General features: G+C 42.7%; 1 protein-coding gene across 5 annotated transcripts in view; it reads right to left on the bottom strand.

The window, feature by feature from the left end:
- Positions 1-17250, bottom strand: part of SGPP2 (sphingosine-1-phosphate phosphatase 2) — a 78258-nt gene that overhangs the window by 17904 nt on the left and 43104 nt on the right. For all 5 annotated transcript variants that reach the window (XM_054039430.1, XM_054039431.1, XM_054039432.1 and 2 more), the window contains 2 exons: positions 4672-4845; positions 1403-1492 (listed from right to left, as the gene is read on the bottom strand). In XM_054039430.1, the coding sequence (XP_053895405.1) occupies positions 1403-1492; positions 4672-4845 (264 nt within the window). The remainder of the gene's footprint in view (positions 1-1402; positions 1493-4671; positions 4846-17250) is intronic.

The following is a 17250-nucleotide window of genomic DNA, read 5'->3' as shown; positions in this document are numbered from 1 at the left end:
TTTTTACAATGCATCAAATTTATGTCTTCATAACAACTAATACAATTACTTTATTCATAATTCAGACTATACAATATTTCTTCATATACTATTAATGATGCATTATGTAAGTTGAAAATATTTTCATACACTGAATTTCATATTTAGGAAAGTGCTGCACATCTCTGCTAATTACGGACCAATTACAATAAAGCTTCCTGTTGTTACGGACGCCACTAATGACTCCTTAATTAAGGTTTACATTGACATGTGTACTTAACAGAAAAGTTAATGTCATAGTTATGTCATAACCTAACTTAGCTCCACGTACACAAACAGGAAACTACCACACACACAATACTGTTAACTTGCTTAAGGACATTTCCTATCAATGCAATCACTGAATGTCCAGGACATCAACAATTAAATCAAGATTCACGTTCACAGCAACCTCACCTCACCTCACCTGCCTTTTTACCTAAACACCATAATACCCAACACTCCACCAGGCTCCTCAGCTGCGCAACAAACTCCCTTTCAGTTACATATTTATCAACCAAAGTGCACACATCCAGATTCACAAATGCACTGAAATACACAAGCTTAACCCCAACTTCAGCTACATTCAGATATCTCCCTAGAGGAAAATTTATAATGAGTCATTTGTACATGAAAAAGCATGTGGTCAGAATTCAGGTTGTGCATTTGTGTGTGATTATGAGAAACTGGTTGTGTATATTACGGTTGGTTAGGTACTGGAATTCAAAGGGAGTTTCTTGTGGAGCTGGAGAGTGTGTTTTGGGGGCAAGGTATACACAATGAAGTTGATTTGGGTGGAAATCTTGCTTAACTAACAATTTCCTGGATTTTTAATGATTGTGTTTGATGAGAAATGCATTGGGGAAAGTTTTTAAGTTGAAGTTCACAATGCTTTGTGCATGGGATAACCACAGTGACGAGCGCTGGCACTCCTCCAGAAGTACTAACTATTGGGCTAGTCTACAGCCACCTTCTACTCGGTCAAACTGTTAATCAACAGAAAGTAGCTTATGACCATGGGAGACAGAGCTTCATGGGAGCAGGACCAACAGTATGGAAGTCGCTAGCAGTTAAAATAACCACTTGCCTTTCCACATTCAGAGTGAAATGCCAATCCACCTTTTTGTCCTACTGTTCCTATAAGAGTACCATTTATGCACTGTCACTGCAATACTATTTCACACACCTAGAGCTGTGGGTATGTTAAAAAATACCTTTTTAAAATATATTTTTACAGGAAAAAATCCCAACATTCCCTCTAGTTGGTAGGGAAGGAAGCCAAAAATATGATTTTTTTCCGCCACTCCTCAGAGTGCTTAGATACTAAGGGGATGGGTGCCAGTAAAATAACACAGACAGAAGGACAGTATATCTTTATCCTTACCAGTACAGTGTGCATTCCAGTGTAAAGTCTGCTGAGACACACCAGAGTAGAAAATACAAATGCTGCCATTAGTCCTAACGCAAGTGAGTACTGTAGAAAGAAAGAGAAATGTTACCAGCATTCAGTTAAGTACATATATTGTCTGTCAGTACCTAAAATAAATTATCATGGTAATCTAGAATCAGAACACGAGTTCTAATGTTCCAGAGAGCTAATGTGTATCAGAGTTATGCATTCAGATACTCTCAGGCTGAATGTTGGCGGCACTGTATCATGCTGAAAGCTACGTTATTACTTGTAGCCTGTGGAAGGTCATAAGATTCCATTTTCCCCACTGGAAGCTAGGTCTAATGATGGCATGAATGAGCTATGGACGATATGGCACCTGTAGATTTTTTTCTTAATGTACAATAGAAGATCATCCACAAAATCTAGTAGTTCTTGCACTAAGTGATTATGCATTAGAGAGATTTTTTTTTTTTTTTAGAAAAAAAGCAAGGTACAGAGCAGTTGCTCAAGTGATTGCCTGAGAGCAAAATGTGATACCCCTACTGTCTGACACAAACTGTGATCAATAGTACTCGGGGGTGGGGTGGGGGGGAATCAATGGCTAGCCTAAAACTGTAATCCAGTTATTATAGCAGTCTAACCGTAATATCAAACTTTCTTGTGTCATCTAGGGCTTATATAAGGTTTATTCATTTTATTCTTTCTCAGAATGGCCTTACCAACATGGAATCAACTATTTAAATGGTTTGGCAAAGTATTTTCAGATTATAGAGAGGCGAGAAATCCTTGGTAGAGAACTAGGTTAATGGATTAGCCTTTCACCCCTTCATTCAAATCCTGGCTTAGGTCATCCATGAAAATGAGTCTGATGGCCTCATCTTCACTCCAACAGGACATTTGTCTGTATAACAAAAATCATCACTCGATTGGCACAATTGACTCAGGAGAGTGCCATGACTAGATGGATGGTATGGGGTGATTGTAGGTCAGGTCAGAAATGCTTTTGCAGAGCTATACGTTTGACAATTTACTGATGTGGCCCCACAGTCACTGTAGTATCCAAGACCCTCCTGTGGAAAGCTTGATCTGTGACTGCACACACTGGTCTGACTCCCTTTAATGCTGTTTTCCCCTCACCCTCCTGAGCCTCAGTGTTACTCCTAAATAGAGTATTCCCAATTTATTCCTTCCTCCTCACACAGTTCCGGGGCTGATGAAGGATTACTAATGAGCAATTGCAGCTCTAGATGACATCAAAGGAATGTACCAGTGGATATTTTCTAATGGAAACAATTTAAAAAATTGTTTTATGGTGGTCTGTATTTTACAGTAAGGACAATACAGCTATTCAGAAGATATAGGTTGCAATATTAGTGCACAAGTTCATATATGGGTGAAAATAAAGAACTGTAATGACTAAGCTAGTATGGATGTGTACTGCTGTCCTCTGCTGGGCAGGGTCAGAACTGCCTAAATGGGTGCCGTAGCCCGGTACTGCTAACAGATAAAGAAGTTTTCCTTTAGTTCAAGTAGTAGGGTTTAGCACAGGGGTGGGCAAAATACGGCCCATGGGCCAGATCCAGCCCATCTAACATTTCTGTCTGGCCTCCTCTGCCCCCTCGCAATCTCCGAGTCTGGGCCACTAAAAGTCCCGTGGAGCAGTGGGGTGCTCAGGCAGGCTGCCTGCCTGCCATGGCCCCACACTGCTCCCGGAAGTGGCTGGCTGCTGCTGGCACGTCTCTGTGTGCCCCTGGCGGGGAGGGAGGCCGCTCTGCCCCACCCCCATCACTGTCCTCACAGCTCTCATTGCCTGGAAACCAGCCAATGGGAGCTGCGGGGGTGGTGCTTGCGGGCTTGGGCAGCACATGGAGATCTGCTGCCCCACTTCCCCCAAGGGGCACGCAGAGACATGCCAGTAGCAGCCAGCCGCAGCCACTTCCTGGAATGATGTGGGGCCACTGCATGCAAGCAGCCTGCCTGAGCCCTGCTACGCCACCAGCCAGGAGCCACCTGTGGTAAGCGCCTCCTGGCCAGAGCCTGCACCTCGCACCCCCTCCTGCACCCCAATCCCCTGCCCCAGGTCAGAACCCCTTGCTGCACCCAAACTCTCTCCCAGACCCTGTGCCCCCTCTTGCACCCAAATCCTCTGCCCAGCCCAGGTCCCCCTCCCAGATCCTGCCTCCCCTCCATTAATATGGTAGAAATGTGCGTGGCCCGTGACAACTTACCAAAATTCATGGAGTGGCCCCCCCTGTGAAAATTCTTGCCCGCCCCTGGTTTAGCAGGAGTAAGACCAGAGCTCTAGGCATGCTGTCATTATGAACTCCTGGTAGCCATGTTCTATAGCACAGTGGCAAATGTGAAGTTCTAAGTGGTCCTAAGTTTGTGACAATTTCTTCATTTTTATAGAACAGTAGCACGTGGCCTGTTTTTCTAAGGTGCTGAGCTCGCACACCCCCTTGAAATCCATGTTCTGCAGCTTTGCCAATTGGGTTACTATACTAAGATTATGTCCTCAATAGAGCAAGAAGAAAGACGTTGTGCCTCACGCTCACATTGATTGTACACCCTAACTATGTACTATTCAAGTGAGTTTCTCTAGTTCTTGTCAATATTTTAAAGGTACATGGTAACAAGAAGAGGAAAATCTACATACAGCCTGACTTGTCAAACCTGATTTCCCCAATGAGGCTTTTTGATGAGGATTCTCTGAGTAGACCACAATAATTGTGAGTGTGCCGTGAACTGGACAGTGTTACTTAGCCATCAGGTCTTGGTAATATTTTCCAATAATACGTTAAAATATTTTATAACAACTATTTAATTTGAAAAGTGCAACAGGACCATTAAAGGGATTACATTTTTAGAGGAATTTCACAAAAATATTTCTTCTGCATCCGACATCATCATTGTCAATGGCAGTAGAGAGTTCCTCTGGTGTCCATGGGACTTCATACTATGACTGTTGTGAAGAGTTCCTTCTGAGCGATGCAGTTTAAGTGGTCAGTACTTAGTGAAAACACAGAACATTTCCCTGAAGCTTAACACAGTAACAAAGCCCAACAATGATACTGAGATAGTGCCATCCCAAATGAGTTGGGAAATTTTCTACAACAGTTCTTGTCATATCTAGTAATAACCCATTACAACAGTAGAAGGTAGGAGTGAGTAATGATGGAAGTCTTGGTGGGTAAAAGCATTGGACCTTTTCATGCTCGCTGCCATTCAATGGGATCAGATGCATGCTTGTTCCTCCTTACCTTGTTTTGGTTTATTGTTGCAATACAAAATGTGAAGGAAATGGATGTAGCTGCCATGGCATGGGTGGATGGCATTCCATATTCTGCTCTCATTTCCAGCTTCACAACAGGTGGTGAATGAGGACGAGGCCACTTCAGGATGTCCTTAGTGACTTGGCCTATGTACATAACAATCTGGGGGAAACAGAGCACATAATTAGCTAGACCTGTTAAGGCGAGGGAATTCTCACTCCACTCACACAAAGGCCTAATTTCAGTCTCAGCTACATGGGCAACTATTGCAGCATATCATGTAAAATCCACTAGTCTGAGATCAGAATTTATCCCCAGAATAACTAACGAGTACTTCATTATACTCGCACACGAGAGGAACAGCAGTTTTACTGCACAGTGTTGTCAGTGGATCAGATCTGGGACCAGAAGGATGTTACTCAGAAGAGGTACAGCATGGATAAATGGCTCCCAACCTCCAGCATCATTTGTTTCCTCACCACTAACACGTTATTAAACATTTATTTTAAATGTAAAGGTTTCTCCTCCTCCATTCATAACCACTCGACTCTGAGCAAAGAGGCAGATTAGAGACTTACTTATTACATATTTTTCAGGCCCAGGAAATTATCATGTTTCATCTTTGAAATATACACTTAATTTTTTTTAAGTTCTCCCTGCAAGGATTAATTCCACCCTGATGTCTGGCATTTTTCAATTCTGCCAGCCCCACAACATGCCATCAAAACACCATCTAGAAGCACCCACAGGTAGTGGTGGGTAAACTGTTTTTGACATCTTTGGGTGGACACCGTGGAGAAGCAGGATAGGCAGTTTCTCCTCCTGCCAGACTTCCTGGTAACAAAGTGTTTTCATGCACTGCTTGGACAATTCCAAGTAACTGAGCCACTTTGTAATACCAGAAAGAGTTAGGTCAGGGAACTATTAATATGTTATTAACCACTGAAGCACAGATGTTGTTTGAAATATTTTTATTAATCAAAGGGAAGAAAAAAGTTATCCTCTCAAGCAGTTATTGCTTGTAAGCAGGTAGAGAAACTAAAAGAAAAGATATAGCTGTTGTCAGTGAAGTTCCCCATCTCCCCCTAATGGATAGTACTTGTGATCAGAATATAAAATAAGTTAACATAGCAGAAGACAAACATAGACTCCAACTTTAGGCTTCAGCTCAACCCATGGTCCTGGATGTGGTGTGTGCTCTTCCCAAAACCAGGATTATAAACCACCACCCTTCAGCCATCTGAGCATCTGTGTAAGAAGGAGAAGCTAAGCAGAAGTTAATTCTTTATTCATTAAGGATCAGTTAGTGCTTCAGCACCCTTTCCCAGTTACAGTGATGGAAACCTGAAGGCCCTGTGCTCTCTGCACCTCTGACTATGAGGTTACTATATAAAATATTGCTTTTGAAACAAGTCTGCTTAGAATGTTAGTATGTCCTTTGCTGCCGGGTATCAGCATTTTTAAAGAATGGAAAACAAACCTTCTTTAGCCTTTTTGCCATGAGGATGGTGCAGCTAGAGATATGCAAAGTAAGTCTCATAAAACAAAATAAAAACTCTACATAAAAATTAGATTCAGCTGTGACGGTCTATCATGGAAACTATTCAATTACCGTATACGATGATTCTTTGTTCTGCCTCTAGCACTGCGTGACGAGAAGTTTTCTTAAAAGCATAATTTTTTTAAACTGGTCTTGGTCATGAAATATTTATAATAGTGCTAAGGTTGTTTTTATTTCATTTTCTATTTCAGAAGTGATTTCTCCTTATAAGGAGAGGCCTTGAGACTCAGGAACCTGCACTCAATCTACTTTTGAAAACAAAATCTGGCCTATACAAGGTAGCTATGAGACCAGACCATTGTGATCAAAATGTCATAACCAAACATCCCCTGAACTTTGGGGAAATAAAGATCTGGGTCCTCTCTCTGTTGGAGGGGACAGACCCTAGTAAAAATGATTCCCTTGAGGTTTTATATCATTTAACCCCTTTGTTGTCTCATGAATTAGTATATATGGCCAATTTAATATCATCAGTATGGCCCTACTGATCTTTTCCATTTCACAGTAGTATTCTGGGAGTGGGTTTTAAACAGTTTGGGCCCCAGACTGTTCACAGCATACAGTGGGTCAAAGAGAGATGAAAATCTTAATGGATTTCTGTAGTTTAAAATTCTGTGCCATTTCCAAGCAGCGGAGCATTTTCATGAATTGATTGAATTCCAGAACTAAAAGCAAAAATTCTCTCTGAGGGGTCGGGAAATGTATTCCACTATTATTATGAAGCTACTGTTTTTGGCATTAGCCTAGAGTTAAGGCAGGGCAAGCCATACTGAGCTGGATTATTATTGATGTGAAAGCAGAGGTGGGAAGTCCCTTGCAAATGCAATATAATGAATGGAAGTAATTAAGATTCATCTCTAATGTTTTTTAAATGACAGCGTAGACTAGAAAACACGTCATTTTAAAATTTAAAAGCTCATGCTGCTACCATTATATATTAGGCAGTGGAAGGCATACGCTAAGCCTTTGGGCGTGTGCCTAAGAAGTCAATGTGCCTGTACTGCCTAGAACAGTGTAATGAGGGCAACACTGTATTGAGGGCAAAGATACTGCAAGTCTCCTATAATCCAAGCTTTCTTTAGGAAGGGTGAGGGTGATGTGGGTAAGTCAAGATTGGGCGGGGGGAGGGAAACCTGGAGGCATGGGAGTGGTAGTACCAAGATAAAAATCTAGACAGCAGGGCACTTAATCTTCAATCCTTGACTTGAATCACTTATTTGCAAAGTGTCTCAGAACCTGTGATGGCTGTGGAACAAGTTTAGCATAGCTAGAGATGGCCACAACCATAGATAAAGTAATTTTGGGATTGGGTAAGGTCACAAGATCACAGGAAAGTGTAACAGGTTCCTTTGCGAAGGCTGGGAATTGGCATTTCAGTGGAGGCTCTCCAGTTGTAGTTCTTTTTTCACTCTAAATAGAAGACATTTGCTCACACTTCCAGAGGCACCTCAGACTCCACACAAGGACAGCTCTTGTAAGAACTGTAGGTCAGGTTCTGTTCTTGGTTACACTGATATACGTCAGTGAAAGAATTTGGCCAAGAGACAGTCAAGTCTGAAAAATATTCTACAGCAATGACCAGCAAATATAGATGACTGCAGCAAGATAGACACATATGGTTGGTTTTACAATTAAAAAGTATGCACCATAAAAGTAAGCTTTTCATATACTTTCTCAGAGCCTTCCTATGAATTTTCAACATATCTCCCAGTTTTCTTCACAGGAGTGTAGAAAAAAATTAGGATGTTGGTGGGGCTGACTATAAAACATTCCTACTGGTCCTGATCTTGCCTATGGCAAAACTTTGACAATATCACAAGAATCTTCAGAACTTCTGTAAGTAAAATCCATTCCAACAGACCCTACATGCCTGCAAAACTTTCCATCAACAATCTCTCCTGGAGAATCTACCTACTGGCCCCCACCCGAAAGCTTAGAAAGGAAAAAGGAACAGGCTTTGAAAAGTTGGGTGAGAAGACAAAATTTGTCATACAAATATACAGAAAAAGAATTAGCCAGAGCCTCACAGAAAGAAACCTTTGCCCAAGCGAAGTACCGTTTCCCTGCTTTGGTGCTCAATTTTGTTTCTTTCCTGTGTGGCTAGTGTTCAACAGGTAGCTAGGGAACTATGTTTTTGGCTTTAACTGCTTTGCTTCTAAGTTTATTTCTAGGATGCACTCTGTTCCGTTCAATTTCTGAGTGATGCAGATCAATTGCTTTTTTTCCCTGCAGTTCTGGTGGAAAACAACAAACAGGCAATTTCAGCATAAATCATTTTAATTTGCACATTAATAAATGTATTTTGTTTGTCTTGGCGTGTGGAATTTGTCTGAACCTAAAGACTCCTCTTTTCCATTACTGAAGTAAGAAAATCAAGAAACATAATGGATTGTGCAAGACATAATTAACTTGAGGAGACAGTTACAAAGCAATGCATGGGGATTTAAGTTGAGTGATTCATGAAATGTGGTGGGAGGAGCATGGCTAATTCCCTTTACGTTGTTTTGAAAACTTAAGGAAGTGTGTCTAAATACAAGGTACCTCACAGTTTGGGGCTGTTTTGCTTTTGCAGCATAGTGTTTTTAACTCTTTCATTCCTGAATTATTTGCAAGCCAAGTTGGGATGCAAGTTCATAAGGGAAAATGGGACTACTGAGGTTAGTATGGAAACAATAGAGATTGGATATTGGCAGGAGGGAGGGATGAAGAGCAGAAGGAACTCTGAGGCATCTGGGAAGTGAGACGGTAGGATGGAGTCATGTCCAAGATCACAGTGGAAGGACTAAGGCAGCTAACGGTTGGGACAGGTGCATATTCAGAGGCAGAGGGTTGAGTGAGCAGAGTCAGGCTTTTTTCCCTCCTCTTTATATAGTAAGGCACGCACAGTACCACTTCTCGGCAGTGTCCTTAACTGCCTCCCTCACAGGGGTGTCATGGGGCCTCATTAATGCTTATCTGAATTCATTTCCTCTTTCTGGCACAGATTCCCAACATGACCCTAGCCAGATTACTTTGTCCCACCATGCCTCTGTACAATGGGGGATAACACATCTTTTCTGTCTGAGTTTAGATTGTAGCCTCTTCGAGGCCGGGGCCAACTCTTACTATGTGTTGTACAGTGAGTAGCACAAGGCCCCAATCTATCATACTACCCCTCAAACTCCTACCCCTCCTTCTCCCATATAGATCAGTTAAAGATAGTAAAGAGCTGGATTGAAGAAGAGTATGTTGCAATTACAGCCAAAGAAAGTAGATGGTTTAGCACACCTTGCAGGACTACTGTATTATAGGTAGCTTGTTCCATAGTCAAAGCCCGAAGGGATCACAACAATATCCTAGTTCTGGCTTTCAACAAGTGGCATCATGACTAGAGACGTACTTTGCACAGTAGGTGACATGTCAAATGGTCTGGCATAGATCTTCACTGAAGCTTGAGATTTAGCTTATGACTCCCATAATTCTAAAGCTGCAATATTATACTGTTTTATACTATTAGCACTGCATTTGTACATACTGCTGAGAAGGGGGCCTGCTGAGGCTTACAGGAACGAGAGTGGTTTTCTCCCCCCACCCTCCCCTCCCCTCCCAAGTCAGTTTTTTTTCATGTCCTTTTGTGAAAAGGAGCTCTGCTCTCTCCATGCTGCAGTGCAGGTGTGAAGACACTGAGCATCACATTGCAATCATTTTATTTTCCTGAAGTCAAAGCATGTTCAGAGTGTTCTTACTGAACATTCATTTCTGCTATTTCAAAGCTAAATTTCTTCAAACTAGCGCGTGCACACACACACACACCCGCCAGATTCAGGACTATGCATGTATTAGGTCTGCACTTTTTTAAAATGAAAGCTGTTTGAACTGGGTGCAAGAAATATGAAAAATTACTTAGGTGAAAGTTGTACCCTTTGCTTCCATTCTGCACTGAGAATTCAAATAGTTGAACTAAGTGAGAGGAACACTTGAAAACTTCCCCTTGCCCTGGGGCCCAGAATGTCTGTCGGTGGGCCTGCTTGACAATGAGCAGCAACAACAAAAGGATAGTAACAGCAAGTCATGCGTTGACAAATCATCACATCTAGCAGTCCCTACCCCTTCATCCCCAACAGCCACCTGACCAGTGTCAAGAACAGAATGCAACTCCACAGCAATTTGCATTTTTAAATAGTGATAAAGAGTAAATCAGCCTGGATTTGAAATTTGCTTTGCTGTAGTCACATTAAGGTACTCTCCTCATCTACATCTGGGGACTTTCTTATCTGTGAATGTCCCATTACTCCACCATTTGTTGGATATCCCAACTATGGAGTGCCTTACTGGTCTAATCAACCCTTATGTGATATGATGGGACCCCCAGGAACTCGTCTGCAGAACCATGCTGTTAGATTTTTCAGATGGTGGTTTAAACATTGGCCTAATTCTGTCCCATTTGAAATCAATCAAACTCCCATTCACTTTAATGGAAGCAGAGTAGGACAATGATAAGCACTCTTGAAATTCCCCACCCTTAGAATTTAGCAGTGCTCTAGGCTTTCCATTAATGCCATTCCACACATACAAACCTTGGAACTCCCAAGATCCTCTGCTGTTTTAAGAATTGCTACTTTAAAAAAAAAAAGACTAGTGCTAGTTCTAACTAGTAACTGGGAGGTCTGTTGCAAAATACTCCCTATCTTTCAAAATTCAGTAATCAAACCCAGTTCAAACACGGATTACGTAACCCATAATGTACTATTAACTTTGACAACTCTTGCTTTAATACACAGTACCTCAGTGCAATAGAAATGGTATTTTGTCTTCTGTAGAGGTTATAAAGCCCTAGAACTCCCTTTATTACATTGCTTCTAAAATGGGAGACATCACAGTGTTTGCTTGTGAATTGCTGAGTGTGGGTTTCAAGGCCTAGCTCTGTTTTCATATATGTATGTTACGCAAAAAGGCACTTATTTTGAATTTCTGTATAACACCCAACATATCTTCTACACTGTATTAAATATGCATTTTTGGGGGGAAATCCTGCCTTGAAATCACACCCCCCCCCTTGATCTAGTGGAGCAGGTACATTGTGTGGCAAGACAGGATGGACCCTTTGTGCACTGCCAGAAAGGAGGCCTGGAGAAGGCTGAGGGATCCATTACTAGACAGAAGTACTGGTCAGTGCTGTGTTTTAAAGGGGGAAACATAGTGGCTGAGAGAGCATTGCAGCGCCTTAATTTGCAGTAGCAGCTCTGTCTCCAAAGCTTGAAAGGCAGAGGGTTCCTCCCACCCATGGGTGCCAGAGTTCTCCATTGTGCAGCTGGCTGCTTGACCTTTACGTGGGACTAGTTTTACCACTTCTCATAAAGACAATAATGAGTGCACATGTCTTTCCATCATTATTTACTTGTAGGTTTTTGTGTGTTTTCAGCATGTATACCAGTGTTGATATCATTTCAGTCCTGCTTTATATAACCAAAAAAGGAGTTCTCGTGTATTTTAAGTTCATACTCAACTAAATGATCCTGCATTTTAAATAGTTCTCTCTCATATGTTGCCATATCAGTCATTGCCTTTAACTGTTCTTCCTCTGCAGGATGCATGCAAATTGTATTGACACACATGATATCTGTTAGATACCTCAATGAGTGTGAAGTGCTTTTGAGATCTACTAATTTAAAAAGAAGCTATATAAGAGCTAAGTATTATACACACTCCTACACACATATACAAAGTGTGTGTACACACACACACACAAGATATATGGTGTGGGAAGAGATAGGGAGTCTAAGTTCTCATCCCTCATATTGTTACAGTGGTTCCATAGAATCATCACATAAGTCCCACTTGAGTAACTATTGACGGAAAAAAGTCTGAGAATACAATAGAGAAAATAATTCGTCTAGACAGTGGCTTGGTACCTTAATATAATAAGTGGCACTATTTTTGCTGCAGTTTCTTCTGTGCGAATACATAATTTCCCATTTTACAAGATTTGCACAGTATTACCTGGTTTCTTTAGTTGTTTGTTACATTTGCAAACTCTTCGGTGACTACATCTAATCCTAATCATTCTGTTGTGCAGGCCATTATCCTGATATAAAAACAGCAACCTACTTCTAATTGAGGTCTCCAAGAAAATCTACTGTGAGAGCTTTAGTATGTGAGCTAGAAAGGCCCATTGTTCCACAGATGTTTGAAGACTTGGCAGAGCACTTTGATCAGTCTTTTCTATTTTTATACTCTGAAATATTCTTTTGCTGTCTAACAAAGGAGCCAGAATGCATCCATTACATTTTATTTATTTTCAGCTTTCTATTTTGAGTTCTTCTTATCTGATCTATTGATCCATTAATGAAAGTCAAGAGAATATACGTGGGGTCAATGACATTGGTGAATTTTTCCTTGAGGCTTCTACTTACTCTGGCTGCCTGACTTTGAACCTGTGGGTCTGCCTTTATTTCTAAAGCATTTGTGTAGAAATCCTGCATATCCACTTTCTTTCCTAGATTCACACTCCTATTAGCAATCAGGCTGCTTTTGTTTTAACATTGCTGTTGTATCTAGACAGAAATGACATTAGAGCATCAAACACATTGGAGAGTGAAAATGTAAGGACTGGCATCATTTGCAAGTGATATTTGCTACAAATAAGCTGGCTAGGAGAAGGAAAGGTAGAAAGACAAAACCTGTGAAAGCAGTATTTATTTTTCAGACTTATAAAATGGATGTCTGACTCTAGGTGCACGTACAGAGATTAAAACAAAAATCTAGGATGCATTGCTTTACAGATCACACTATCCAGCCTCCTCCCTCAAAAGGCTGAGCGAACAGATGAACCATGCGACCCATACATTTAACTGCTTGATGCACTGAGAGGGAGACCTGAAACTATGGAGAGACTAAGGGAGTATATTCTTTCAGGGGTATATCTGGTTCCCTGTGCCAAGCCCAAGAACAAGGGGTTAGCCTAAGGAGAAAGCCTAAGGTTGTAGACCTGTTATTTTGTGGTACACAGCTATTAGTCTCTGCACTGGCTACTGCCCTCCTCCTCAAAAAGGGAATGGCTGGTGGCTCCTCTTTGGGGATTCAGTGGATCTACTCCTATCCCCAATCACCATTCCATCAATCTACCCCATACAGATCTCCAAAGCATGGTGTCCTCGTGGACATGTTCTCCATGATGCCTGCATAAACCCTGGCATTCTTTCCCCTGCATGCTCTCCTCTTCCCACCTGCACATCACTCACTCTGCAAATTCCTACATAGGCAGGGCTCTCAGTGGCTGCAGATGCAGCAGGATTGGTCCTTCAGTACATTGTGCATAACATAAGATATATTGGAACACTAAAGCAGTTCATTTATTTAAATGGACCAGATCATTTTACATGCCACAGTACTTGGCATTTGGGTGACTAGGTGTCCAGTTTTCGACTGGAACACCTGGTCAAAAAGGGATCCTGGCAGCTCAGTCAACGGCTGGTCAGTGGTGCTAACCGGTTCAGTTGGCGGTGCCACATAGTGGGGCTGGCAGGCAGGCTCCCTGCTAGCCTCCATGCCACGCGGCTCCCGGAAAGCAGCCAGCATGTCCCCCCTCCAGCTCCTATGTGGAGACAGGGGGCTTTGTGGCCAATGGGAGCTGCAGGGGCGGCACCTGTGGATGGGGCAGCACACAGAGCTACCTGGCCGTGCCTCTACATAGGAGCCGGGACGTGCCACTACTTCTGGGAGTTGCTTGAGGTACCCCTGAGCCCCTCCTGCCCCTTGAGCCCCTCCCCCAGCCCTGATTCCCTGCTCGCCCTCCAAACCTCTCAATCCCAGCCCAGAGGGGTGGACTGAGCGGGGCAGGGCCTCGGAGAAGGGGTGGGACATGGGCATGGCCTCGGGGTGGGGGGGGGAAGGGTGTTCGGTTTTGTGTGAGTAGAAGGTTGGCAACTCTACTTGGCATGAGGGCTTCCTGGTACAGTGACTTCCATAGACTGGCTACTGGAAAAAGTAGTAGTTTCTTTTAAATCAGTTCTATATGCAATGCTCATTATTTTCCTCAGAATGCCACAGTCGCCTCCACAAAGTTAATTATAATTCACTATTCCCCCTTATTGATCGTACCAATTTTACACACAACTCCCACTTATTACTTCATTCCTCTCTCCCCATCTCATCTCATCCTTGTTGCCCAAAGCTTTACCTCCTTTTTAAAGGATGATCAGAAACCAACAGTATTACTGAAACAAGTAGCAGCCTCAGACAACTGTGTATTGATGTGCCATTTCCTCATGCTCTTTTTAAACACGTGCCCTGCCTTACCTGCTTTTTACATGGATGATTTGCAACAAAGAAAGAGTGCCTGGCAGTTGCTACAACTGCTGAAGCCACATTTCTACATCTCACCCTTATTCGTTATATATGGGGGGAAGGGATAGCTCAGTGGTTTGAGCATTGGCCTGCTAAACCCAGGGTTGTGAGTTCAATCCTTGAAGGGGCCACTTAGGGATCTGGAGCAAAATCAGTATTTGGTCCTGCTAGTGAAAGCAGGGGGCTGGACTCAATGACCTTTCAAGGTCCCTTCCAGTTCTAGGAGATAGGATCTCTCTATTAATTTTAATTAGCCAAGTTAAAATAAAGGCCTGGGGAAAAAATCAAAGTAGAAAAGAAGGGAAAGCACCATTCACTCTTCCAGTAGCTCCAGTTCCCTAACCTTTGTAATAAGCATGGAGTTATTAAATATGATAATTTCATAAGGGCTATTTATCACACATAGTAGTCACCGTATAGAGAGGCGGAGCAGCAACCTTTCCATGACCTTTTTGCAAAGAATGTTTTACCACAGCTAGCCAAGGGCTTCAGGGCAGTTAACCAGTTCAAACGGTGCAGCTATTGCTCATGGTGTCTCTTGAGTATCCCTATCCCACTGTGAAAGGGTGAACTGCTTTAGGCATAACATTACAGCTTCTGATGAACAGAAGATAAAAAACCAACCACCTTTTAAAGCTACATTCTTTTTTAGATTCCTTTATTTGTGAATCAGAGGTAATAGTTTAAGCAAACACTCTCAAGGGTGTGCAGCATATAATCTGCTTCCTGTACACATTTATTATGTGCAGCACAGATAACAAAGCCTATGTAAAAGGTTAGCTGACACTGTCTATTATACAACCCTGTTTTCAGTTGCTTATAACTTTGTCAAACCATTTGGGGTGGAAGTTTTCCTTGCTGGGTGTTTGCCTCAGGTATTTTGGTTTTTGTTTGTTTGAAAAGTTTCAGCTAAAATGGGTCAATAGTTTCTAAGACTAAGTTTAGGAAAAAATGTTTTTGCCCATGGTTGCGTGTGGGTTGTTTTTTGTTTGTTTTTGTTTTTTTAAAGTCTTCCAGCTCTTTCATTAAGAAACACTAGCACCTCTCTGTGTTTTGGAGCAGGGACTTGAAATTTGGCACTGAGATCCACCCTCACCTACTCAAGATTTTGCTGCAACTAGACAGTAAAGGTGTGTCAACACTGGATCAGTTGTATCATTCAGATTAGGGTTACCATATCTAACAAATAAAAAAAGAGGACCCTCCACGGGCCCTGGCCCCGCCCATTTCCCCACCCCCGCCCCAACTCCGACCCCTTCCCCTCCCTAACTTCGCCCCCTCCTCCCTCCCACTCCCAGCCATGCGGAAAGGGCTGCCCGAGTGCTACCGGCTTCACGGTTTGCCGGGCAGCCCCCAGACCCTGCGCCCCCGGCCGGCGCTTCCCCAGCGCAGCTGGAGCCCGGGAGGGGAAGCACCCAGCTGGGGGCGCAGGCTCTGGAGGCTGTCCAGCAAACCGTGAAGCCGGTAGCGCTTGGGCTTCGGGCAGCCCCCTTGCCTCGGGACCCTGCGTCCCCAGCCGGGCACTTCCCCTCCCAGGCTCCAGCGGCGCAGGGTCCGGAGGCATGGGGGCTGCCCGAAGCCGGTAGCGCTCGGGCAGCCCGGCTCTTAAACAAAGCCGAAGAGTCAGGGGAGGAGCAGAGCCACCGCAGCCCTCGCTCCCTCCCCCCCTTGCACAGGACCCCGGCCGCCCTGAGTACCAGTAAGTCATTAAAGTTACTTTCACCCTTGCATGTGGGCTGTAATACTTTGGTCTCATTTCAGTTGTTGGGTTTAGTGTGTGCTGTGCAGGTGGTGGTGGTGGCGGCGGCCTGTGATATACAGAAGGTCAGACTAGATGATCTGGTGCTCCTTTCTGGCCTTAAATAAGTTACACTAATTATTACTACATCTAATAAAGCAGGACAAAAGCCACTGTGAGAAGAGAGTAAAAAAGCGAGATACCTTCCTGGTGTACTTTGGACAATTCTGAAGCTATATCTTACTACCTAACCCTCTAAAGGAAATTTGGTTCTTTTGAGTTGTGTGTCATTCAGTTGTTTCACTTTCTTTAAGAAAGAACATCTTAGTTGTGAATATGAAAGAGTAACTTATCCAGACAATGTTCTCTAATACAAGTTACTCAAAATGAAGAATGTTTTTAAAAAATACAGTCAAACACTAAGAAACCTCATGTTAAAAATAATTAGGTTTCAGATTTGCATTAGATTTGGATATGCTAGTTTTCTTTAGGACACACAGAAGCCCCATTCAAAACAAAAATGCAAGGAGACTACTGAAATCTGTTAAACTCTGCAAGGACTTTTAGTCTTTAACATGATTTCCGACCTGTCTGATCCAGTAGAGTTTTTAAGAGTAGCAGCCGTGTTAGTCTGTATCCGCAAAAAGAACAGGAGTACTTGTGGCACCTTAGAGACTAACAAATTTCCGAAGAAGTGGGCTGTAGTCCACGAAAGCTTATGCTCTAATAAATTTGTTAGTCTCTAAGGTGCCACAAGTACTCCTGTTCTTTTTAGAGTTTTTAAGCTACCTTGTCTCTGGGACCCTGTATTTCAAACAACTTCCTCATTTAAACAAGCTTTTCTTAAACAAAAACAGAAAAACCCCACCTCTTTTCATAGCCACTCTGTTTAAATTTCTCATCTAAGATGAGGAGGGCTGGCCTCTAGCTGTGTGGATTGACT

The sequence above is a fragment of the Malaclemys terrapin genome, chromosome 9 (assembly GCF_027887155.1).
Source record: "Malaclemys terrapin pileata isolate rMalTer1 chromosome 9, rMalTer1.hap1, whole genome shotgun sequence".
Lineage (NCBI taxonomy): Eukaryota > Metazoa > Chordata > Testudines > Emydidae > Malaclemys > Malaclemys terrapin.
Note: the sequence above shows the minus strand (reverse complement) of the source record. Positions and strands in the feature narration are given on the sequence as shown.